The sequence below is a fragment of the Cetorhinus maximus genome, chromosome 15 (genome assembly GCF_964194155.1).
Source record: "Cetorhinus maximus chromosome 15, sCetMax3.hap1.1, whole genome shotgun sequence".
Taxonomy (NCBI): domain Eukaryota; kingdom Metazoa; phylum Chordata; class Chondrichthyes; order Lamniformes; family Cetorhinidae; genus Cetorhinus; species Cetorhinus maximus.
The window spans coordinates 73,054,854-73,080,146 of NC_135893.1; the positions used below are offsets into that span (position 1 = coordinate 73,054,854).

Below are 25,293 nucleotides of genomic sequence, written 5' to 3' on the forward strand. Positions count from 1 at the left end.
GCCAGGCAGGGAGCCTGTGTAGGTCAGTGAGCACAGGGATGATGGGGAGGTGGTGGCATAGTGGTCGTCACTGGGCTGGCAATCCAGAGACCCAGGGTAATATTCTGGGGACCTGGGTTGGAATCCCACCATGGCAGATGGTGGAATTTGAATTCAATAAAAAAATCTGGAATTAAAAGTCTGATGATTACCATGAAGCCATTGCCAATTGTCGTAAAAACTCGTCTGGTTCACTAATGACCTTTAGGGAAGGAAATCTGCTGTCCTTACCTGGTCTGGCCTACATGTGACTCCAGACCTACAGCAATGTGGTTGACTCTCAAATGCCCTCTGAACAAGGGCAATTAGGGATGGGCAATAAATGCTGGCTCAGCCAGCGACACTCCCATCCCATGAATGAATAAGGAAATTCATAATGCTCCTGCAAAGAGCCTTGGGACATTTTATTTTGTTCAAGTAACTATGGAAATACAAGTATTATTGTTAAAATTTGTGTATTCATTTGCATTATTTTGGATAACCGAGATTCAATTCTATTTTACTTATTTCACTGACATTTAATCTGAAATAGAATTCCTAAATAGAGAAGTGACTTTTGTTGCCGGTTTTGAGCTGGAACAGCATTTACACATTGCTATGAAATCCCTACATAATAATAGAGTGAAGAGTGAATAGGGTTTTGGAACAAAATGGAAGTGGTTTCCTTAGCACACAACTCACACTGCACAACTCCTCCTGAGACTGCAATAACCTTCTTTCCCCCTTTTTAATTATCTGTTGTCTTTAAGCCTGGAGAGAAAAATCAATCAGATCATTCACAGCAGAATGGCATGATGCAGTAATAATGCAGTGACATACTTCTGTGGCACATTTTGATGAGAATTGTGTCACTTAAATGCATTTAAGATGTTTTGACACATCTTGCATGTATATCCCATGCACTGTAGAGTTCTATCTCTAACACTTGCTCATGCTTAAGGATGATATTAGAACACTGTGCGGAGAAAGGGGAGCAGTTAGGTTAGCAACAGTTTACAGTTAAACATGAGGAATTTGCATGGTAAATATGTGGTACCTCTCTTCATTTGAAAAGTCTTTGACTTTGATTTCCTCTCCTACAGTTTTCTCTCTATGCTACTCTGTCCATTTTTTACACCTATCTTAGATGGTTGCTATTCTCTGAGGCATGTTATAGCAATGTGTAAATATGTATCTATAGTATATTAATCTTGCATGTGGCATATATTTCCATCCAAGATCACCTATTTCCACCTGCATAACATCACCAATTTCCATTCCTGCTCTAGCTCATCTTCTGCTGAAACCTACATCCATGCTGCCTCTAGGTTCAACTATTCCAAAGCATTCCTAGCCTGCCTCCCACATTGTACCTTCTGTAAATTCCCCCAAAATGTTGCTGCCAAGTCCTGTTCACCCATCATCCTTGTGCTTGCTGACCTACACGGCCAGCCCTACAATCCACCAGCATCTCCCTCTTCCAATTTTGATCTAGTGCACATACCCAATTTTCTTTACTCCACCATTGGCAGCATGCCTTCAGCTGCCTAGGTTATTTTCTCAACATGTCTATATTTTATGATGGTTAAAAAGCTATGTCAACATTGGGATAAGGGAAAAACTTAACTGCCTGCCATGGTGTTGTCCCCTACTGTTACAATTTCCTCACAGGCCTCTGGCATCTGGCCTGTTTATTTTCTTCTAACCCCACTTAAAAGAGCAACCACTTGCATTTATATAGCACTTCACACCCAATGAACTTCTTTTGAAATGAATTCATTATTGTCATGTAGGCAACTGTAGTCACTAATTTGCACACAGCAAGGCCATCATAAGATGATTGACCAGCTCATCCAATTTTATTAAAGTTCGTTGGCCAGGTACAAGGAAAACTCCCTTGCTTTTGAATGATGGCATGGAATCTTTTACACCTCCTGAATAGCCAGAGAAAGCTATTCTCACCCAATAATCTCACCCAAAAGATTGCAGCCCCAGGAATGCAGTACTGGTCTGTTAACCTAGATTATTTCAAATCCTGCATCAGGCTTATGATTCAAAAGCTCTCAACTGAGCCAAGCTAAATGCATGGTGCAGGATGAAGCATCCAAGCTGTGCACAAGTCTTTCATTTGGAAACTGACTAAGCGGACTGAGCTCAGAGGAAGGATGCTGGTTCAGCCATTCAGGGCAACGAGGGAACATTAAATTCTTATTTTTCTTTGCTGCCATGTACTCTGTCTCTGGAAAGGCTCCTCACTCAGAGGGGAGAGGCACTAAGCTGAGGTTGACACCATCTTCTCCTGTTGCTATACACTATATTTTTTGTTACATTCTGATTCTCTCCTGTTGGCTTGAAGTTTACTTCTGATTCACTCATTTTTTTAAAATGAAATTCCCTTCCCCTCCTGCTACCATGTGCTATATTATGGCTAAATTCCCATGATCTCCTTCCACTTTTTTGTTTAAAAATTAAACGAACATACGAATTAGGAGCAGAAATAGACCTCTCAGCCCCTCGAGCCTATTCTGCCATTTGATAAAATCAGGGCTGATTTGATTGTGGCCTCAACTCTACTTTCCTGTCTATCCCCTATATCCTTTGACTCCCTTCTCAATCAAGAATCCAAAGTGAACATTGCCCTGAATTCCCATTCTCTCTCATTGTCATGTATTCTTTTTTACAATCCCTCCCATTCCTGTTACGATGTTGCTTAGCCTGTTGATATGAGGAAAGAGGGAGGAAATATGGAGTCTAACTCAAGATAAGGTGAACATGAGGTAGAGTTGTAGAAAACTTGTGATAACAAGCAGCTAAATGGCACAAAAACACTTAAAAATATAAGAAAACTGAAGTAGCTAATGACTGACAAACATTATCAGCAACACATCACCATTGGTACCACATACAAATAATATGGTGAGCATAACCTGCAAATTCCCACAGAAAAATGCCACAGAAAATCCTTTGAATGTTAAAACAATAAACTACAGACAAGAAATGCTTTGCCAAATACTTTTCAATTAAGGCTGTGCCCTTTCCTTAATACGTTCACAGCATCTTTAATTTACTCAATGGATAATACGAATAAGTAAGAAGTATTCTGTTCTCCCAGATAGTTTTCTAGCTTAAAGTTCAGTATTCACATTACTGAGTATATTTTAAAAGCTGCAAAGGGAATTCATTATTACAATTAATTGTTTCTTAAGTCATATCTGCCAAGGGTCATGCATTTTGTTCTGTTTCAAAGCAAATTTTTCAAACTAAACATTTGGTGTCCCGGAATGAGTTTGCAATCTGTATTGCACTTTAATCATATATCTCACTCCAAACTTTTCCTTTATGTTGAAAGCCCTGTCATCAGTTACGCTACAAAAAGAATGCCAGATTCATATATAACTTCAAAGAAACCCATTTTGTAACCTAAACTGTAAATTCTTACACCTGGGTATTCCAATTGATATTTTAAATTTGTTACCCCAGCTAATCGAAAAATTTTGAGAAGGTCACTGACCTGAAGTGTTAACTCTGTTTCTCACTCCACAGATGCTGCCTGATCTGCTGAGCATTTCCAGCATTTTCTGTTTCTATATGTTTAGTAGTTTCACAAGTTAGTGAGAATGCAGGTGTTAAATTAATCTTTTTTTCCTCTGTTCCTTAATGCTAGCAAAGTAAATAAATAAATGATTTCCCTATTTTATACCGTGCTGTCTTTAGATAACATCATTGACTGAAAAAATATAACCCGGGGCCTCTAGTTCTGTACTAAATGAAGGATCATTGAATACCTGGGATTAACTCAGTACATCAGATGTTTTGCCGAATTTTGTGTTGGACAAGAAAGTTGGACACAGCAAGCTCTACAGTACTGGAACAGAAAAGCTAAACCAGCTTAGTCACATGCTGCATCAGAGAGTGTTAGAATATGATCCATGATCTTCCTCCTGCTAATTAAGCTCCTGATTCACGAAGACTATCACCGATAAGCACTGAACGTGTATTGATAGTGAGGGAAATGCCACCTGGATCGTTCATGTTTCTCCCTGTATCTGGTTCAACAGCAGCTAAGACATATTTTCGAGGGGTAGTTGTCTACCTTCTCTTTCAGTCAGGAACTAGTTTGAGGAACCTAAAGTACATGAGAAAATAACTAAATAAGATTTTTAAAAATGAAACTGTCAAAGTGCCAGCACCAGGGATATATAAAACTTTACTTATACATCTGAAATTTATTTTGTCAGCAATTTATATTAGTAGATTTCACTGTTGACGTTTCTGTTCTCAGATTAAAATTTAAAAAGTAGAAGCAAAATCTTTGCTATTCATTTTTGAAAATGCTTAGCTGTTAAGTGCTGGTTCACCATAACTACTCTAGCCACTGTCCTCCATGACATGATTATCTCTGTACATCTGCTCAACAGCAACTTCCTTTCTGTGTTCAAAGCTCTCACTCCCTCTTAACTTCCTACCCCTGACATCCTCTCAGTATATCCTGTAGCTTTATGTGACATGCAACTCTGCTGGTTTCTAACCATTAGATTTGGTTGAACTATCTTAAACATTCATCATTGTCTAAAATCCCTCCATGGCCCTGATCCACACTAACTCTACAACTTCCTTCAGGCCTGTGCTCCAGAACTCACTCAGTTTTACCACATCACTCCCCACTTTCCAAAGTCTCATTAAAACCTATCTCCTAATTGATGCCTTCAGCCTCCTTACCTAAACTTCCTCTAAAACATCTACTTGTTGGCTTTCGCACAAACAAAGGATGTTATAACTATTGCCCTGTAAACCGTAGCTAGCCAATTTAATGTCTTTTTAATCCTATAACCTCACATGAACCCTTCTAAAAGCCCTACTGGCTTTAGACAATCTGTGGTTCATCATCTGGGAATGCATCATGTGGCAAGGTGCTTCCTAGGTAGGTAAAACTATTCACTTCAGACAGCGTGTGCTTCTTGATGATTGTATGGAGTGATACATAAGGTTTTATGGGGCAGAATTGTACATCATTTCCATCTTCTACAGACAGATGTTGAGACCAAATTTCTTAGGAGCATCTGAGAAATGGTCCATGATGATTTAGAGGTTCTCTCCTGTGTGGGCAGCAAGGGTACAATATTCAGCAAACAACAACTTCCAAACATGTTCTTCAGAGGTTTTAGTTTGGATTACAGATGACAGAGATTGTAAAAATTTGCCATCCACCTTGAAGCAAATGCACACTCCTTTATCCAGGTTCCTGAAGGCATAAACAAGCATAGAAACAACCTATGTATTAAACAGGGTGGGAGCTAAAACAATAAGCCACAGGAGGCAGAGGAGGAGCTTGAAATTTCACCATCTTCCATGATCCTGGCCAGCTTGGAACTGGCAGATCATCTGAATACACTTTTCAAGACAACTAATTTGGCCAGTAGTTTCCACAGGCCCACTCTGCTGACTGTATCAAAGGCCTTTGTGAGATCAACAAAGACACATTAAAATTTTGTTCTGGACATTTTTCCTGAAGTTGTGTAGCAGTAAAGACCTCAGTAGTACTTCTGGCTTTTCTGAATCCACACTGGCTATCAAGCAAGAGTTTCTCAGCTGTATGGTCGATGTAATGATTTAAGATAACACTAGGAAGGATTTTCCCTGCAATGTCAAATAGGGGAATTCCTCTATGTTTGTCACACACCTAGCTACTTGTGTTTGGATACATCATGCACCTCTTATACCTGTGTGGGATTAATTATTTTTGTCGCAGCAGACAGAAAAGCTCAAACACTAAGCTAGTCGGTGTCCTCAGGTTTGATAGACCTTAGCAGCTATAGAATTGGAGCCTGGATCCTTGACACTGGAGAGAGACTTGATAGCCGGATTGCCCAATTAAGGTCCTTCAGCGAGACACACTTTAATCAAACTTTGAGGTAATTGATCTGTGATCTGATTTTCTATATGTATTTAATAGATTTAAATTGTTAGCTGATCTGTCCAAGATCTGCATCCGTCAGTCAACAAGATAGAGCCACCAACACTCATTAGGGAGGTCACCTCTAAGAGGACCATAGATGGTTTGTAGAGCCTTTCATACTATACATATTGGCCTACATCTGGATTTCCCCAGTTTTGTGCATGGCTCACAGTTTTGTTTGAAGCTCACTGTGCTTATTGTTGAATGCAGCTCCTTTTGATGTTAGTGGCTGGTCTTTCAACCATGCTTGTTGAAAGGTGTATTTCTCACAGTGCAGTTCAGTGATCTCCATGTCATTCTCATCAACAACAATATATAAATGCATTTTTTTATTCTTGTGGTTCTTGCTGGCAAGGCCAGCATTTATTTCCCATCCCTAATTGATCTTGAACTGAATGGCTTGCTAGGCCATTTCAGAGGGCAATTAGGAGTCAACCACTTTGGTGTGGGTCTGGAGTCACATGTAGGCCAAACTGGGTAAGAGTGGCAGATTTCCTTCCCTAAAGGGAATTAGTGAATCAGATGGGTTTTTATAATAATCACGACAGTTTCATGTTCACCATTATTGAAGCTAACTTTGTATTATCAATTGAATTTTTTTATTAATTAATTGAATTCAAACTCCACCAGCTGCCATGTGGGATTCGAACCCATGTCCCCAGAGCATTAGCTTAGACCTTTGGATTACTAGTCCAGTGACATTACCTCTATGCCACCATCTCCAAATTATTGTTGGTAATTCCTCCACAAATGCTAGTTTGACCAAATAACGCTTGTTAGGCATTTAGGATAGAATTTTACCACTTCTCATGTTAGAAATAGTGGAAGAAAATTTCACCCACACAGCTTTATTTAGATTATTACATTTTGATTTATCACTATACAGTACAACTGATACATCAACTCTAACATAACCTCACTCCAAACAAAAACAAAAATACCTGGAAAAACTCAGCAGGTCTGACAGCATCTGCGGAGAGGAACACAGTTAACGTTTCGAGTCCGTATGACTCTTCTACAGAACTAAGGAAAGTAGTTTCCTTAGTTCTGTTGAAGAGTCATACGGACTCGAAACGTTAATTGTGTTCCTCTTCGCAGATGCTGTCAGACCTGCTGAGTTTTTCCAGGTATTTTTGTTTTTGATTTCCAGCATCCGCAGTTTTTTGCTTATAATCTCACCCCGATTTAGTTTGCATTAATTCTGAAATGAGAGAGAGAGAGAGACAGTAGAAGGAAACCTGTCAATTTAGGGAGTCTATGACAATTTTAGCAGTAACTTACTTAGACTTAGTTCCTCTGGTCCCAAGCAGGACAATGGGCAGCAAGACTCTCGTTCAGCGCAATCTCTTTTGCTCCAGCCCAGGTGATGTCCCACTCTTGAAGGTCCTCCTTAAATGTACTTCACCAGGTCTTCTTTGACTGGCCCCATCTTCTTTTTCCATCTGGTGATGTCCATTCTACAGCTACTCTGGGAGGCGAAATACGTGTCCTGTCAATCTGTTGTCTCCCTTTCATAATGTCCCACAGGCACTTCTGACCAGTTTTCTGTAGCACTTCTCTGTTGGCGATGTTGTCTGTAATTTGTACAAACCCATCAGCTCTACAGAAACAGCAAGAAGTAGCCATTTAGCAGTAGAGAATTATTTCTTTTTAATTAAAATCTAAATGTGGGGATATATTTTTTGTGCTGGAGTCAAGATGGGTTTTTAGGTTTATGTTGTTGTTCTTTTTGTACATCAGCTCAGAGGTAGCTGTGACACAAGCAACTAATATAGAAAGCAACTTCACAACCATTCACTGCCGACTATGCCTCTTGTAGAATAGGATAGCATGACAACAGAGTACAATCACAGATGAATGTATCAAGGGCCAGAATCTCATAGAATTGAACCTAATGTTTGGAACACAGACTTAGAGAAGCTGTATCAGAGCAGATCACAGCCCCTATAGCCTAAAGCATGATTCAGTGATTTTTAAAAACTCTACCTTAAGTTTCTGTGCACTAAAGAGTTTCAAACTATGACACTATATGGGAGAGCTTTCCACATACATGAGAACTGAGAAGCTTCACTACTGGCAATTGGTGCAAACATTTTGAATCAATTTAAAATTATGGGATGCAGCTTGCGATGTCTGGCTGAAACACTTAGCCGAGTGCTTGGGAGGAGCAAAAAACTCATCGGTTCATTGGTCTGCACGACTCAAATCTGACATTCAATTCTATTCTGTACCTCCAACATCGCTTTAACAAACCTCAACCTCATGGCAGGTGATTTACCAAGCCCCAAGACAGTTTGTTACTTAAGAGAATTTGCAATCTGATGAATATAAATCTCCAATAGACACAACAATCACCTATTTCTGACTGTGCGCGCTATTTTGCTAGCTATCGTGTATAAGTGTAAAGGGGCCAGGGAGATGAGCTACCTTCCTCTTTGCTTTGAGGAGTTGCTGTTGGGGTAGGGGAAGAAGTGGCCGTCGCCATGGTAACGTGACCCGGAAGTGGTGCTGGTGGTGACGGCGCGCGCGGTAAATGCAAAGGAGGAGAGAGAGAGTGTGTGCATGTGTGAGAGGGAGAGGGGAGAGAGTAAAAGACCCGAGGGAGACTCTCAATCGGGCTCTGTGGGTGTACGCGGACCGGGATCAGCGGTACGGACACTCACCCGGGAACAGGCTGGTCTGGTCCGGCCGAGGCCTGGCCCCCGTCCCGGGACCCCCTTGACTGTACCCGGGGAGGGGCAAGGGCAGGGCCAGGCACCCAGTGAGGCGAGAGCCCCGGGGAACCCGAGCTGCCGCCATCTTCTGGCTCTGGGGAACTCCTCACTTCCGTCTCCATTGTGTCTGCTGTTTGTTTTTCTTTTAACTCCAGGTAAGAGCTTGTTTACTCTTCCACTATGTTCACCTTTTTAGATTAAAGTTGCGTAGTAACTATTTTGGACACTAACTTTTTTGGTCACTTTGAGTTGCCCCAACCTAATTTTTCTTAAATTTTGAGAACAGAAATATTTTTCTGAATTGTATGTCACCCCCTGAGCGCTCCTGTGTAGCTGTCACACGAGGTGTTGTAGTTAAGTCAAAAGTTTCATCAGTAATCCTTTGACTCAGTTATTTTGTTAATTTAGTAGAAAAAAGTAGTCAAATATTGCTTGCTTTGTATGAAGTAAAATGCAAATGAAGTTTATTGAATGTTGCAGAACAGCAGGTGCTATAAGTATTTGCAAGGATTGCAAAAAGAATTTCTTTAAATGTTGACTTTAGAAGTGAAAATATTCTAGTGCTTATAACTTGTCAGGTTTAGTGAATATGTGTGTGTGTATAAGAGAGGTGGAAAAGGTGATTGTTTAAAATATAGACCTACCAAAATGGCTAGAACAAATGATCTGGATCATGTCTATATTATTCACATCCAAAAGATGGAAAATGAAATGACACACTCCCTTGCAAAAGTCGTAAGAAGTAAACTGTAGCTTCGGATTTTTTTCTTAAACTCCTAATTCACGCTGGGATATAACTGCTTGTATTTGCACCAGGCCATTTTTCACAGTGAGCATGGGAACACAATTCAACTAGAGGGAGAGAAGGAAAGCAGAGCTGGAGGAATGGTCATATGTTGGCATTTCTAGCAAGGAGTGGAAATATTAACACATTTTTCACTCCCTCATCCAGGAGTGTCAAGAGCAATTATAGAACCCTGACTGTGATCACTTAATTCAGCAGGGACTGTAATTGAACCTGGGGCCCTGCTGCTACCAGTAGCTTGCTACTTGCTTTAATTAGATAAACCATTTGGGAGAGAGCTAAATAGATTGAAATTAAAGCAAAATACTGCAGTTGCTGGAAATCTGAAACAAAAAATAAAGTGCTGGAAAAACTTAACAGGTCTAACAGCATCTGTGGGGAAAAACAGAGTTAACGTTTCAAGTCCGTATGACTTCTTCAGAGCTAAAGGGTAGTAAAAATGTGATGAAATTTATACTGTTTGAGGGGGGTGGAGCACGTGAAGCTGGATCGAAGGCCAGCGAAAGGTGGAGGCAAAGGAGAGATTGACAAAGATGCCATGAACAAAAGGACAAAGGGGTGTTAATGGTAGTGGTAAAAGCAAAGAACTGCGGATGCTGGAAATCCAAAACAAAAACAAAAATACCTGGAAAAACTCAGCAGGTCTGGCAGCATCGGTGGAGAAGACTCGAAACGTCAACTGTGCTCTTCTCCACCGATGCTGCCAGACCTGCTGAGTTTTCCCAGGTATTTTTGTTTTTGTTAATGGTAGTGGTACTGGCTAGAGGAGGTGCTGATGGTGGCATTAAGGTCACAAAGCAGAATATGATAATAGCAAGACAAGGGTAAACACTCTGGAAAGAACAACATTAACAAGTGACAGATGGCCCGGGTTGGGGGAGGGGAGGGTGGGGGAAAAAAGATCAAAAATAGAATAACAGGTGGGGATAAAACAGTGAATGAAAATGAATAAACATGAAAATAAATAAAAATAAATGGATATAAAAAAAAATGAATATCGTGGACGGAGGAGAGAGAGTTCATGGTCCGAAGTTGTTGAACTCAATGTTAAGCCTGGAAGGCTGGAAAGTCCCTAATTGGAAGATGAGGTGCTGTTCCTCCAGTTTGCGTTCAGCTTCACTGAAACAATACAGCAGGCTATGGATGGACATGTGGGCATGAGAGCAGGATGGTATGTTGAAATAGCTAGCGACAAGAAGGTCTGGGTCATGCTTGCAGACAGACTGAAGGTGTTCCGCAAAGCAGTCACCCAGTCTGCGTTTGGTGTCGCCAATGTAGAGGAGACAGCATTGGGAGCAATGAATGCAGCAGACCAAATTGAAGGAGGTGCAAGTGAAGCACTGCTTCACCTGAAAGGAGTGTTTAGTCGGTTTGACGGTGAGGAGGGAGCAGGCAAAGGGGCAGGTATTGCACCTTATGTGATTGCATGGGAATGTGCCGTGGGAGGGGGATGAGGTGTTGGGTGTGATGGAGGAGTGGACCAGGCTGTCCCAGAGAGAACAGTCCCTATGAAAGCCGACAGGCGGGGTGAAGGGAAGATGTGTTTGGTGGTGGCATCATGCTGGAGTTGGCAGAGGATGATCCTTTGAATGCGGAGGCTGGTGGGGTGAAAAGTGAGGACAAAAGGGGACCCTATCATGGTTCTCGGGGGGAGAGGAAGGTGTGAGGGCAGAGGCATGAGAGATGGGCCGGACAGGGTTGAGGGCCCTGTCAACCACAGTGGGTGGGAAACTTTGGTTAAGGAAGAAGGAAGACATGTCAGACTTAACATTGAGTTCAACAACTTCAGACCATGAACTTTCTCCTCCATCCTCATCCCTTTTTTATTCCCTTATTTCAATATTCATTTTTTAAAAAATTTTATTTTTTATCCACTTATTTTTTATTTTTTTCCCCATTTTTATTCATTGTTTTATCCCCACCTTTTCTCCTATTTTCGATCACTAGGGTCATCTGTCACTTGTTCATGTTCTTTCCAAAGTGCTTACCCTTGTCTTGCTTTGTGACCTTAATGCCACCATCAGCACCTCCTTTAGCCAGTACCACTACATTAACACCCCTTTGTCCTTTTGTTCATGACATCTTTGTCAGTCTCACCTTTGCCTCCGCCTTTCGTTGGCCTTCTATCTAGCTTCGCCTGTGCTCCACCCACCCTTAAACAGTGTAAATTTCATCACATTTTTACTTTTCTTTAGCTCTGAAGGAGAGTCATACAGACTCGAAACATTAACTCTCTTTCTCTCCACAGATGCTGTTAGACCTGTTGAGTTTTCCCAGCACTTTCTGTAGATTGAAATAAAATTGGCTTGAAGGGAGTGATTTGTGCAGATAATACTACTGTCCTTCCCATCCATTTGGTTTTTCTTCACTATAATTGGGGACAAATAAATTATTTCCTTAAAGCAAAATTTGTAAATGATCAACTTGGCTTGTATTCAGTGCCAGTAAAGTTTACATAATGTAAATACATAATTGCAGATGTTTTTGGATCTTAATTTTGTTTTCCTTTTTTAAAATTAGTGCCAAGCAATTATTGAAGAATAATAAAACATTACAACTTCTTCCTCTTTCTCTTCTCTTCCAACACCACCCCCCCCCCCAAAATGGCATTTTTTAATTCTTTCATGGGGTGCGTGCTTCGCTGACAAAGCTAGCAATTTTTGCCCATCTCTAATTCCTCTTGAACTGAGTGGCTTGCTTGCCATTTTCAGAGAGCAGTCAAGAATCAATCTGGAGTCACATGTAAGCCAAACCAGGTAAGGACACCAGATTTCCTCCCCTAAAGGAAGGACACTAGTGAACCAGATGGGGTTGCTTTTTTACAACATTTGATGCTAGTTTCATGTTCATCAATAATGAGACTAGCTTTATAATTCCACATTTATTAATTGCATTTAAATTCACCAGCTGCCATGGTGGGATTTGAACCCATGTCCCCATAGCATTAGCCTGGGCCTCTAGTGTCATTATCACTACACCACCCATTGGTAGGGAGAGAAGTGGTAGTTATTGATTGGTGGTTGTTAGCATCCCAGCTACAGATTTCTGTCTGTGTTTAATCAAAATGGTGTTTGGCTGTATCTTCATATAGACTAGTATCACAGGTTTGAGCAGATAAATTAAAGGACCCATTTTCGAGCATTTTAAAAAATCTTTTGCTATTAAGATGCTACTTAACTGTAGGAAAAGGAGCCTTCAATTTTATTAACTTTCCCAAAATATTCTGCATGTTTCCACTGCTTTCTGCTGTTGAATCAGTTGGGAGGTCTGGTTTTGGTCACAAAGTACAGAATGTTGAGGGAGAAAATAGGAGTAGCTTAACTCCAACACATCACAAATGCTGTCTTCCACCACCTCTTTTTTTTAAAAATCCTCGGCTTTGTGACCTGTATCACATTCCACATGTGTAGGTTATTTACTTTTCATTCTGCTGGACCTGGAGATTGGTAACTGAACCAGTTTATGCCTTTTAACTTGCTTTGTCCTATACAGGAAGTTTGTGCAGAATTTTCTACACTGCTTTCAAATAGTGGGTTCAGTAATTTCAGTTTAAGTTATTTTGGTTTAAGTTTGTACTGTGTTGGCAAATCAATGTAAACAACTGGTCCTGTGCCTTAAATCTCCTTTGGCGGGCGATGGTGGCATTTTGATGATGTCACTGGACTAGTAATCCAAAGGTCCAGGCATAATGCCCTGGGGTTAAATCCCACCATGGCAGCTGGTGGAATTTGAATTCCATTAATAATTCTGGAATTTTAAGAAAAAAACTAGTCTCGGTAATAGTGACCATGAAACCATTGTCGATTGTTGTAAAAACTCATCTGGTTCACTAACGTCCTTTAGGGAAGGAAATCTGCCAAAATCTTAAATACATGGAATGCCATGTACTCCGCCTTCTCACATCTCTCTGATAGTGAAGGATTTAATTCCATGATTTGCACAGATTTCTTGGTAGGGTTTCCTGCCCTTGAGTAAAATTTACAATGTATTTTTCTTAACAGTTTACTCCTCACTCCTAAAGGTGTTTGCTTCATTGTGCTAGCTTTATCCCCATTATTTCTAAAGTCTGCAATATTCACCTGATTGTTCACAGTGAACCAAAGCAAGCTAGTTTATTCTGGGGAGATTCACAGACAAACACCTTTAGTCCTTGCCCAATGTCCATGTCTGCACTTCCAGCACACGTTGCCGGAGAGCGATTAGAAACAGGAAGATAGCTAATTTTTACCTCCTGACCCATGGATGCCAGTGGTTATTGTAGCATCTCTGCTATCACTCCAACTGAGCACAACTCACCCAGTGTGACCAGGGAATTGACCTGGGATTTTCCAGTTACTCAATGGATCCTATTTCTCACCAAGTTTACCTTATTCCAGTCACTCCAGCTTTTGCTCCTAGTACCTGAATGCATCAAATTTAAAATTCTTATCCCTTGTTTAAATCTATCCACAACTTCCTCCTATCTTTGCACCCTCCTCTAGTACTTTAGCTCTTCATGAACTCTCCATTCTTCTGATCTCAGTCTTTTGGTCATCCCACCTCCTTTGGCCTATCATTGACAACCTGTTAATCACATCTTGTAGAACCTATAGCAGAAATATTGGCTACATCCGCCATCAGGTTAGCGTATTGGCCAGAATGATGGTACTACCCAAGTAGTATCACTTAACTATTTGAGATGAGTCTAGGTTACCCTGTTCCTTTTAATAATATTAACTGTTTCACAGTTAAACCATTAACACAGACATTATGTCAAGTCTGGAGGATCGGTGAGAAGGAACTTGCTCCAATATACTTTCTGGGTGTCATGTGATATAACTCACAAAAGAAAGGTATACAATATATCAGGGAACAGACCCTCTAAGGTCAGAACTCAGAGGGCAGCCAGAAAGACAACATCAACAGAGGCCAAGTTTGATCACCGTGGGCCTGCAAAAAATCAGGTTGTATGGATGTATTGTATAACCGTACTAGTTATTATACTATTGGTGTCTGAGTAATAAACTTGTCATGCTGTCCATGTGCAACGTACCCTAGCCTGAATCACGATGAATTACTTAACTATGTTTAAAAGATTTCTTAACACAACCTATGCCTCTTGCACTGGAGTTCCCTTCCTAAACTCATCTACCTCCACCTCCTTCTCTTCCTTTAACATTGTCCATAAAATTGCCTGTTTGAACAAGCTTTAAGAAATAGGAGCAGAAGTAGGTTATTTGGCCCCTCAAGCCTGCCCTGCCATTCAGTAAGATGATGGCTGATCTGTCCCAGGCCTCAACTCCTCTTTTGTTCCAGCTCCTCATAGCCTTCAACTCCCCAATATTTCAAAAGTCTATCTACCTCCTTTAAATACTTTGTGATCTAGCCACCACAACTCTCTCGGGTAGAATCTGTACCCGACATTCACTAACCTCAGAGAAGAAATTCTTTCACATTTCAGTTTTAAATGAGTGCCTCCTTATTCTATAACCAAGCCCCTAGTTTGAGATTCCCCCAATAGTGCAAACATCATCTCAACATCTACCCTGTCAAGCCCCCTCAGAATCTTGTACATTTCAATAAGATAACCCCTCATTCTTCTAAACACTAATGAATGAAGGCCTAACCTGTTTAGCCGTTCTTGATAATTCAACCCCTTTATCCCAGGAATCAGCCTAGTGAATCTCTTTTGAACTGCCTCCAATGCCAGTATATCCTTTCTTAAATACAGGGACCGAATCTGTACACAGTATTTCAGGTGCGGCCTCACCAACACCCTGTACAGTTGTAACAAGACTTCCCTATTTTTAAACTCCAACCACCTAGCAGTACAAGTGAAAATTCCAAAACAAAAATAAAAATACCTGGAAAAACTCAGCAGGTCTGACAGCATCTGCGGAGAGGAACACAGTTAACGTTTGAAGCCCATATGACTCTTCAACAGAACTAAGGAAAAATAGAAAAGAGATTAAATATAAGCTGGTTTAAGGGGGGGTGGGACAGGTAGAGCTGGATAGGGGGGCCAGTGATAGGTGGAGATAGACAAAAGATGTCAGACAAAAGGACAAAGAGGTGTTGAAGGTGGTGTTTGCCTTCTTAATTACTTGCTGCACCTGCATGCTAACTTTTTGTTTCTGCACCTGCATGCTAACTTTTTGTTTCATGCACAAGAACACCCAGATCACTCTGTGCTTCATTATTTTGGAGTGTCTCCATTTTGAAATAATTTTGATTCTCCCTACCAAAGTGCATGACCTAACACTTTCCTACATTAAACTCCACCTGCCAAGTTTTTGCCCACTCACTCAACCTATCTATATCCCCTTGCAGGTTCCTTATGTCTTCATCACAACATGCCTTCCCACCTATTTTTGTATTGTCAGCAAATTTGGATACATTACACTCTGCCCCCTCCTCCAAGTCATTAACATAGATAATAAATAATTGAGGCCCGAGGACTAATCCTTGTGACACTCCACTAGTTGTCTTTTCAACCTGAAAAAGACCTATTAATCCTGACTCTGTCTTCTGTGTGTTAGCCAATCCTCAATCCATGCTAATACATTACCCCAACACCGTTAGCTCCTATCTTGTGCAGTAACCTCTTATGTGGCACCTTATCGAATGCCTTCTGGAAGTCCAAATACACTACATCTACCGGATCCCCTTTACCAACTCTGCTTGTTATATCCTCAAAGAACTCAAGCAAATTTGTTAAACATAATTTCCCTTTCACAAAACCATGTTAACTCTGTTTGATTGTGTTAAGCTTTTCTAAATGTATTGCTATTTCTTCCTTAATAATGGACTCTAGTATTTTCCCAATGACAGATGTTAGGTTGACTGGCCTATAGTTTACAGCTTTTTGTCTCCCTCTCTTGAACAGGGGTGTAACATTAGCAGTTTTCCAGTCTGCTGGGACCGTCCTGGAATCCAGTGAGTTCTGGAATATTTCGACCAATGCGTCCGCTATCTCTGCAGCCACTTCCTTAAACCCTGGGATGCAGGCCATCTGGTCCTGGCGACTTGTCTGCCTTTACTCCCATTAGTTTGTCAAGTACTTTGTCCCTCGTGATAGAGACTGATACAAGATCTTTCCTCCTATTAGCTCCTTGCTTATCTGATATCTTTGGGATGTTTATATTGTCCTCCACCGTGAAGACCGATGCAAAATATTGGTTTAAATTATCTGCCACTTCCCTGTTCCCCGTTATCAATTCTCCAGTCACATCCTCCGAGGGTCCCACGCTCACCTTAACCACTCTCTTTTTATATACCTGTAAAGCTCTTGCTGTTTGTTTTTATATTTCTTGCCAATTTATTTTCATAATCAGTTTTCCCCCTCTTTATTAGCTTTTTAGTCATCCGTTGCTGGTTCCTAAAAAAATAATAATTCGCAGTCCTCTGGCCTACCACTAGTTTTCACCGCTTTGTATGCCTTAGTTTTTGATTGGATACTCTCCTTGACCGCCTTTGTTAACCATGGGTGTTTCATCCTTCTCATTGAGTATTCCTTTTTGACTGGGATTAATTTTTGCTGAGGGTTATGAAATATCTGCTTAAATGTCTGCCACTGACCTTCCCCTTAGTCTATTTTCCCAACCCGCTTTAGACAACTCTTTCTTCATACCTCTGTAATTGCCCTTATTTAAGTTGAGGACACTGGTTTGAGACCCGAGTTGCTTGCCCTCAAACTGAATTTGAAATTCTACCACGTTGTGATTGCAACCCCTAGAGGATCCTTAACCACAATAACCCTGAGTAATCCCATCTCATTGCACATTATTAGATCTAAAATAGCCTGTTCCTGGCTAGACTCTGCAATGTCTTGCTCTAAGAAACAATCCCTGATGCACTCTACAGATTTGCCTTCCATGTTAACCCCTGCCAATCTGATTTGTACAGTCAATATGCAGATTAAAATTACCCATGACAATTGTAGCGCCCTTCTTACATGCCTTCATTATTTCCCGTTTTATTCTTCATCCTACAGTGAGGCACCTCTTCGGGGGGGCCTATAGACGACAGCCACCCGAGACTACTTCCCCATGCTATTTCTTATTTCCACCCAAATTGATTCCACATCACAATCTATTGCACCGATATCACTACTCAGCACTGCACTCATATCTTCCTTTATTAACAAAGCTACCCTACCCCACCTCCTTTTCCTTTTTGCCCATTTTTCCAGAACGGTGAATACCTTTGCACATTGAGTTCCCAGTCTTGGTCACCCTGCAACCACCACTCTGTAATAGCTATCAAGTCATATTCATTTATTTCTATTTGTGCAGTCAACTCATCTATCTTGTTACGAATGCTGTGTGCATTCAGATATTGTATGTTAAGCTTTGACTTTCTACCATTATTGCTCATTCTGGTTCTGATTTCTGCTGCACTCTTCCTGTCGCACTTTGATTATCTTCACTACCCTGCACCTCTGCTCTCTCGTTTAGTTTTGATTTTCTAAGCTTCCCTTCAATTGAATCCCCCCCACCCCCAAACTTATTAGTCCTGTCTACAACCTCAGTTATACAATTTGCCAGGACACTGGTACTAGCATGGTTCAAAAGAAGCCCATCCCAACAGAACAGCCCTCTCCTTCCCAGTACTAGTGCCTGTGCCCTATGAATTGGAACCTATTTCTCCAACACCAATCTTTGAGCCATGCATTTACCTCTAATCTTATTCACCCTATGTCAATTGGCACGTGGCACAGATAGTAATCTGAAAGGTAATCTAAATTACCTTTGTGGTTCTGTTTTTTAATTTAGCCCCGAGCTGCTCATAACCCCTCAGCAGAATCTCTTTCCGAGTCCTACCTATGTCATTGGCACCTACGTGGACCATGACATCTGGATCCTCCTCACCCCCACCCCCAAGTTCCCCTCCAGCCCAGAAGGCATGTCCTTAATCTTGGCACCAGGTAGGCAACACAGCCTTCGGGACTCTCTGTCTTTGCTGCAGAGAACAGTGTCTATTTCCTCTAACTATGCTATCCCCTATTACTACTACACTTCTCTTTTCTCTCCCCACTTGAATAGTGCTCTGTACCGTGGTGCTGTGGTCAGTTCACTCATCCTCCCTGCAGCCTGTGCCTTCGTCCACACCGGGAGCACGAACCTCTTACCTATTGGACAAGGGCACTGACTGAGGCTCCTCCAAAGCTAAATTTTGGGTCTCCATACCTGCCTTACTTGCAGTCGCACTCTCCTGTCCCTGACCCAGTCCAAATTTGATGTAATTAATCAAAGGGGTCTGACCGTCTCCTGAAACACAGTGACAAGGTAACTCTTCCCCCTCCCTGATGTGCCGCAGTGTCTGCAGCTCGGAGTCCAGCTCATCAACTCTGAGCCTATGTTCCTCGAGTAGCCAACATTGCTGCAGATGTGGTCACTGTGGATCGCACCAGTGTCCACCAGCTCCTACATACTACAGCTGCAACACATTGCCTGCCCAATCATCTCTATTCTATTTAATTATGCTAAATATTTTAAAAGTGAATTTCTTAACTATACTCTTCAGCTGTAGTAACATTTCCTGGTTTACACCACTTGGCCAATCAAAAGAGACACGGAAGTGATACCCACCAATCACCTACCTGTTTTCCTTTGACGTCACACTTCCGCTCTGACAGGTAGAAACAGGTCCTCCTCTCGCACTCTTCTTTAGGTGCTGCTGACTGCCTGAGGTCCTCTCCTTACACTGTCCTCTAGGTGTTGCTCACTGCCTTATGGTTACTCCTGCTAATAGCTCCTTTATTTTGGCTCCATAAAATTTTTTTCTTACCCCTCAATCAAGTTCCTTCATGTGCTATTCAGTTGTTAAAGGCAGTACATAAATGGAAATTGTCAAATAAAATTGTTTACTGTGCTTAACTTCAGTGCATTTCTCTTAACATTAAGCGCCTATTGACTCAATGTGGATTTACCACATAGAATTTTGCATTTGTGCACTTTAAAATAGCATAACTTCAAACTGCAGAACGCCAAGTGAGAACCAGACAGAAAAGGGAGAGAAAATCCAATTGCAGGTATTCCTATCTGTTCAGACACTCCTGCAGGCTATTTTAAGACCCAGCATTGGCAGAGCATTAAGATCAAATCACTTTTCATACTCTCTTGAATATGGAATGGTGTTTCAATGCAAGGGAGGAAACTAACATTTAAAATGAGGCAGTATAGTAAGTGTAGACAGTGGGTTTGATAACACTGTAGAGAACTGAATTATTTCCATGCTCGCAGAAACCAGCAAAACAATTGCTGTGAAATTGGTATATTTATTGCAACAATACTTCTTTAAATCCCCTTCTCATGTCATATCCATCCCATTCCTTTCATCTCTCACATATCATCCTCATCCCTTTCTTCCTAAGCCATCTCCCATTTCAACCCTCTTATGCCCTTCTGTTCTCTCTTTCCCCCCCATTCCATCCCTCCCATGCTATTGCTGCCCTGCCCCCTCCCATGGTGTGTCATTCACCGCACACACCCCCACCCCCACTGTAATCCTTCTAGTAAGGGTGGCTTTGGGCTCCCCTGACTTCCCACCGATTTTCTCCATCGACAGCACACCGCTCCTCCCTGCAACCTGTCACTGCTGCCACCACTGGTTGGCCAGCCTCGTGTGTCATGGACACAGGTCCTCCCCCTTATGCCTCCGTGTATGTCTGTCTAATCAACTCACCAACCAGTCAGAAAAGTGTGGCAGACAAAAACTACATACTATTTTATTATTATTATAGATTGTTCCACTGTTACTGCTAAAACTAACCAAAATGTGGGTGTTGCCAATGCTTTGAGAAGGAGTCAGCGAGAATTAGAAAGCCTTACTTATATTGGTCCAGGTATACCATTAGTTCCAACTTAACTGTCGCACTTTAAAGTACCTCTTGCTGCTTCAACCCACCAACCGTTAGTCCATTTTTTTGCATGCCATCTTAACAATCAAATTTACATTAGGGATAGGCTACCCAGTACTGGACAGGATTACAAATTGGCTCAGAGAAATTCTCACTAATTCCAATCCTCCATAGTTTTTTGTTTCTAAACTTTATTTATCCATTTGCAATTGCATTTCATTGTTTATTCGTTCATGGGATGTGGACATTGCTGGCTACTCCAGCATTTATTGTCCATTCCTAATTGCCCTTGAGAAAGTAGTGGTGAGCCACTGCCTTGAGCTGCTCCAGGCAATGTAGTGTAGGCACACCCACAGTGCTGTTAGGGATGGAGTTCCAGGATTTTGACCCAGCAACAGTGAAGGAACGGCAATATAGTTCCAAGTAAGGATGGTGTGTATCTTGGAGGGGAACTTGTAGGTAGTGGTGTTCCTATGAATCTGCTGCCCTTATCCTTCTAGGCGGTAAAGGTCACGAGTTTGGAAGATGCTGTCGAACAAACAAGATTAACAAGATGACTGTTGTGGGAAGTGTCAAAATTTCTGTGCAGTCAGATCTCAACTGGGATCCGTAGTTAATGCACATTATTGAGGCAGAATAGAGGTATCCTGTTACAGCCAACCAGGAAAAGAACAGCATTGACATCAGTTCAACAAAAAAATCATTCTCACGATGTGAATTTCTATCTTTACAGTGGTGAGTGGGACTGCAGATGGAGCCAGAGGAGAGTGTTATTGTAATCAGCGACACTGAAGGAGAGAATGATGGTGAAACCTCAGTGTTTATTGTAGAAAATTCTCCAGGTCTGACTTTAATAGTTGAAGATTACATACTTTAGACATTAATCTTTCATTCCTTACATTCACTGCTTGGTTTGCTTGTATTTCCAGCAATTTGTGTTTTGATTTCAGCCTTTTGTGATTGACACAACTGAACTGCAAATTGTGATTTGGAAACAATTATTTAATTTCCAAACTCTTATCGTGTGGATCCCAATGTTCAAAATGTGTAGCCAGTCGTTGTTTGCAAAACAAATCCCTGTCCTTTTTTCTTGAAGGAGTTTGAAATGAATTTGAAACAACCAAGGGTATATTTTCTAATAACATTATATACATTAACAGCTTCATGACATCCCCCTCCTTATCAGAAAATGAACCGCCATAATTCTAAAAGATGGCTTCATTTTAATAACCCATCTCTCACTATCCCCTATACTTATTACACTATTACATTACCAGATGCCTGCATTAACAAAACGATATATATACACAAGTCCTTGGTATCAACAGGAATCACTCCAGTTCAGTGTCCAGGTTTTTTTTTAAATGTCCCATTTTCCTTTAAGTTTCAAACTCTTGATAACACATCAGCGAACAGATTTCCTTTTCCAGAATTATGTATAATACGTAGATTAAATGGTTGTAATAATAGACTCCATCTGAAAAGCCTTGCGCTTTTGTCATGAAATTTGTCCAAAAACTTCAAATGATTATGGTTTGTATAAACAATTGTTTCTGATGAATTGTTTGCAACATAGCATTGCAGCATTTTGAAATTTAACACCAAACTCAGTCTCTTTTTCAATCATTGAATATCTTCTCTGTTGTACATTCAGTTTCTGTGAAAAATACCCGATCGGTTCTTCAATTCCAGTGTCGTCATCTTGTAACAGTACAGCCCTAATGCCTATATCGCTTGTGTCAACTTGAATTGTTTGGCGTAATTAGGTACTGCCAACATGAGTGTTGTACAGTTTTCAAACTATTGAATGACTTCTGACACTCCAGTGTCCATTGAAACTTTTTGTTCTCTTTTAATAGTTCAGTCAGTGGACCAACCACTTGGCTAAAATTTGGTACAAATTGCCAGTAAAACCCACTCATGCCCAGAAATCTCAAAACTTCTCGTTTTGTTGTAGGCACCGGGAAATCCACGATAGCCTTGACTTTTGCATCTCTCGGAGCCACCTTGCCATGTCCAATGGTATGGCCTAGATACATAACTTGTGATTTTGCAAATTCACTTTTAGCCAAGTTCATCACCAAATTAGCTTCTTGTAGCCAAGTAAATAATTCTTCCAGATGCAGTAAATGCTCCTCCCACGTCTGACTGAAAAAGGTTAGATCATCAATAAAAACAGCACAATTGCTGAGACCTGCAATTACTTTGTTTGTCAGTCTTTGAAATGTCGCTGGTGCATTCTTCATACCAAATGGCACGACTTTAAACTGATACAGTCCACTTGACGTTACAAAAGCTGATAACTCCTTTGCTCTCTCCGACAACAGTACCTGCCAATATCCTTTTAGCAAGTGATAAATTTCAATTGTCCCACTTTCTCAATGCAATCCTCCAACCGTGGTGTGGTATATGAATCCGCTTTTGTCACCACACTCACCTTTCGATCGTTCACACATAGTCTTTGTTTTCCATCCAGTTTCAGTATCAGTACAACAGGTGAACTCCAGTTACTGCAGCTAAACTCAATGATCTAATTTTGAAGCATTGATTTTGAAGAAATCAATTTCTTTTTGTACTTGTGATAACTTGGCCGGATTTAATCTATAAGGTTGTTGCCTTATTGAAGATGATATTCCTATACATCCATCATGTAAAGCTAAATGTGCCTTTCCCAACTTATTTCCACAAATAGGTTTATATGACTGCAATAGTTTTCCAAATCACTTTGACACTTGCTTGGAAGGTAACTCAATATTTCATTTAAATTTTCAAACACCCTCTCATTATCCAATTTGATTAGCGGCAAATCAGTTTAAACCCTGCATTTCTACCTCTTTCTCATCATCCACCATCACTAATACCTCTTTTTGTTCCTCTTCCCTGTCAAAGTACTTTTTGAGCAAAAAGCAAAAAACTGCGGATGCTGGAAATCCAAAACAAAAATAAAAATACCTGGAAAAACTCAGCAGGTCTGGCAGCATCTGCAGAGAGGAACACAGTTAACGTTTCGAGTCCATATGACTCTTCAACAGAACTAAGTAACAATAGAAAAGAGGTGAAATATAAGCTGGTTTAAGGGGCGGGGTGTGGGACAGGTAGAGCTGGATAGAGGGTCAGTGATAGGTGGAGAGAGCCAAAAGATGTCATAGACAAAAGGACAAAGAGGTGTTGAAGGTGGTGATATTATCTAAGGAATATGCTAATTAAGGGTAGAAAGCAGGACAAGCAAGGTACAGATAGCCCTAGTGGGGGTGGGGTGGGGTGAAGGGAAGGGATCGAAATAGGCTAAAAGGTAGAAATAAAACAATGGATGGAAATACATTTAAAAATAATGGAAATAGGTGGGAAGAGAAAAATCTATATAAATTATTGAAAAAAAAAGGGGGGATCGGAAAGGGTGGGGATGGAGGAGAGAGTTCATGATCTAAAATTGTTGAACTCAATATTCAGTCCGGAAGGCTGTAAAGTGCCTAGTCGGAAGATGAGGTGCTGTTCCTCCAGTTTGCGTTGAACTTCACTGGAACAATGCAGCAGGCCAAGGACAGACATGTGGGCATGAGAGCAGGGTGGAATGGCAAGCGACAGGGAGGTCTGGGTCTGAGACAGACCAAAGGTGTTCTGCAAAGCGGTCACTCAGTCTGCATTTGGTCTCTCCAATGTAGAGGAAACCGCATTGGGAGCAACGAATGCAGTAGACTAAATTGAGGGAAGTGCAAGTGAAATGCTACTTCACTTGAAAGGAGTGTTTGGACCCTTGGATGGTGAGGAGAGGGGAAGTAAAGGGGCAGGTGTTGCACCTTCTGCGGTTGCATGGGAAAATGCCGTGGGGGGGGGTTTAGGTGTAGGGGGTGATGGAGGAGTGGACCAGGGTGTCACGGAGGGAACGATCCCTGCGGAATGCCGCCGGGGGGGGTGAAGGGAAGATGTGTTTGGTGGTGGTATCATGCTGGAGTTGGCGGAAATGGCGGAGGATGATCCTTTGAATGCGGAGGCTGGTTGGGGTGATAAGTGAGGACAAGGGGGACCCTATCATGGTTCTGGGAGGGAGAGAAAGGTGTGAGGGCGGATGTGCGGGAGATGGGCCGGACACGGTTGAGGGCCCTGTCAACCACCGTGGGTGGAAAACCTCGGTTAAGGAAGAAGGAAGACATGTCAGAGGAACTGTTTTTGAAAGTGGCATCATCAGAACAGATGTGACGGAGGCAAAAAGGAACTGAGAGAATGGGATGGAGTCCTTACAGGAAGGGAGGTGTGGGGAGTTGTAGTCGAGGTAGCTGTGGGAGTCGGTAGGCTTGTAATGAATATTGGTGGACAGTCTATCACCAGAAATTGAGACAGAGAGGTCAAGGAAGTGAAGGAAAGTGTCAGAGATGGACCATGTGAAAATGATGGAGGGGTGGAAATTGGAAGCAAAATTAATAAATTTTTCCAGGTCCAGACAAGACTTTTTAAGCATATTGACGTGACACACCCTCTGCTTCTTTCTTCTATCTGGAGTATTTACTAAATAATTTACTTCACTCAATTTCTTTTCAATCCTGTAAGGCCCACTAAATCTTGCATTTAATGTATCCCCTAGTACTGGTAACAAAGCTAGTACTTCCTCCCCAGAAACAAAACTGTGAATTTTAGCCACCTTATCTGCTTTCACTTTCATCACTTGCTGTGGTATCTTTAAATGTTCCCTAACCAACTCTCATGCTCTGTTCAATCTTTCCCTGAAATTTGATATGTAATCCAGGAGAGCAGTTTCTGAATTTTGACCCACTAATTTCTCATGAATCAATTTCAGTGGTCCCTTTACCTCATGACCATAAACTAGTTCAAAAGGGCTAAAATGAGTCGATGCATTAGGAGCGTCTCTAATAGCAAATAACAAAAATGGAATTCCTGTATCTCAATCCTGTGCATAATCATGACAGTATCCCTTTATCATAGTTTTTAAAGTTTGATGCCATCT

At 41.3% G+C, this 25,293-nt stretch overlaps 1 protein-coding gene and 1 long non-coding RNA gene across 8 annotated transcripts in view; one reads left to right on the top strand and one right to left on the bottom strand.

Moving 5' to 3' along the window:
* Nucleotides 1-25,293, bottom strand: part of LOC144690813 (uncharacterized) — a 111,130-nt gene that overhangs the window by 30,554 nt on the left and 55,283 nt on the right. Inside the window, exons 1-2 of one of the 3 annotated variants that reach the window (XR_013578974.1) lie at nt 8,402-8,466; nt 7,256-7,574 (exon numbers count right to left, since the gene is read on the bottom strand). The exons of 1 other annotated variant lie outside the window; for it this stretch is intronic. This is a non-coding gene — a long non-coding RNA (uncharacterized LOC144690813). Of the gene's footprint in view, nt 1-7,255; nt 8,467-25,293 lie in introns of those variants that run through there. One more of the 3 variants, XR_013578973.1, reaches the window with a different exon arrangement.
* Nucleotides 8,473-25,293, top strand: part of LOC144690811 (uncharacterized) — a 75,321-nt gene continuing 58,500 nt past the window's right edge. For 4 of the 5 annotated variants that reach the window (XM_078558640.1, XM_078558642.1, XM_078558643.1 and 1 more), the window contains exons 1-2: nt 8,540-8,843; nt 21,067-21,175. In XM_078558640.1, the coding sequence (XP_078414766.1) occupies nt 21,085-21,175 (91 nt within the window). In that variant the 5' untranslated portion in view covers nt 8,540-8,843; nt 21,067-21,084. The other variant, XM_078558641.1, reaches the window with a different exon arrangement.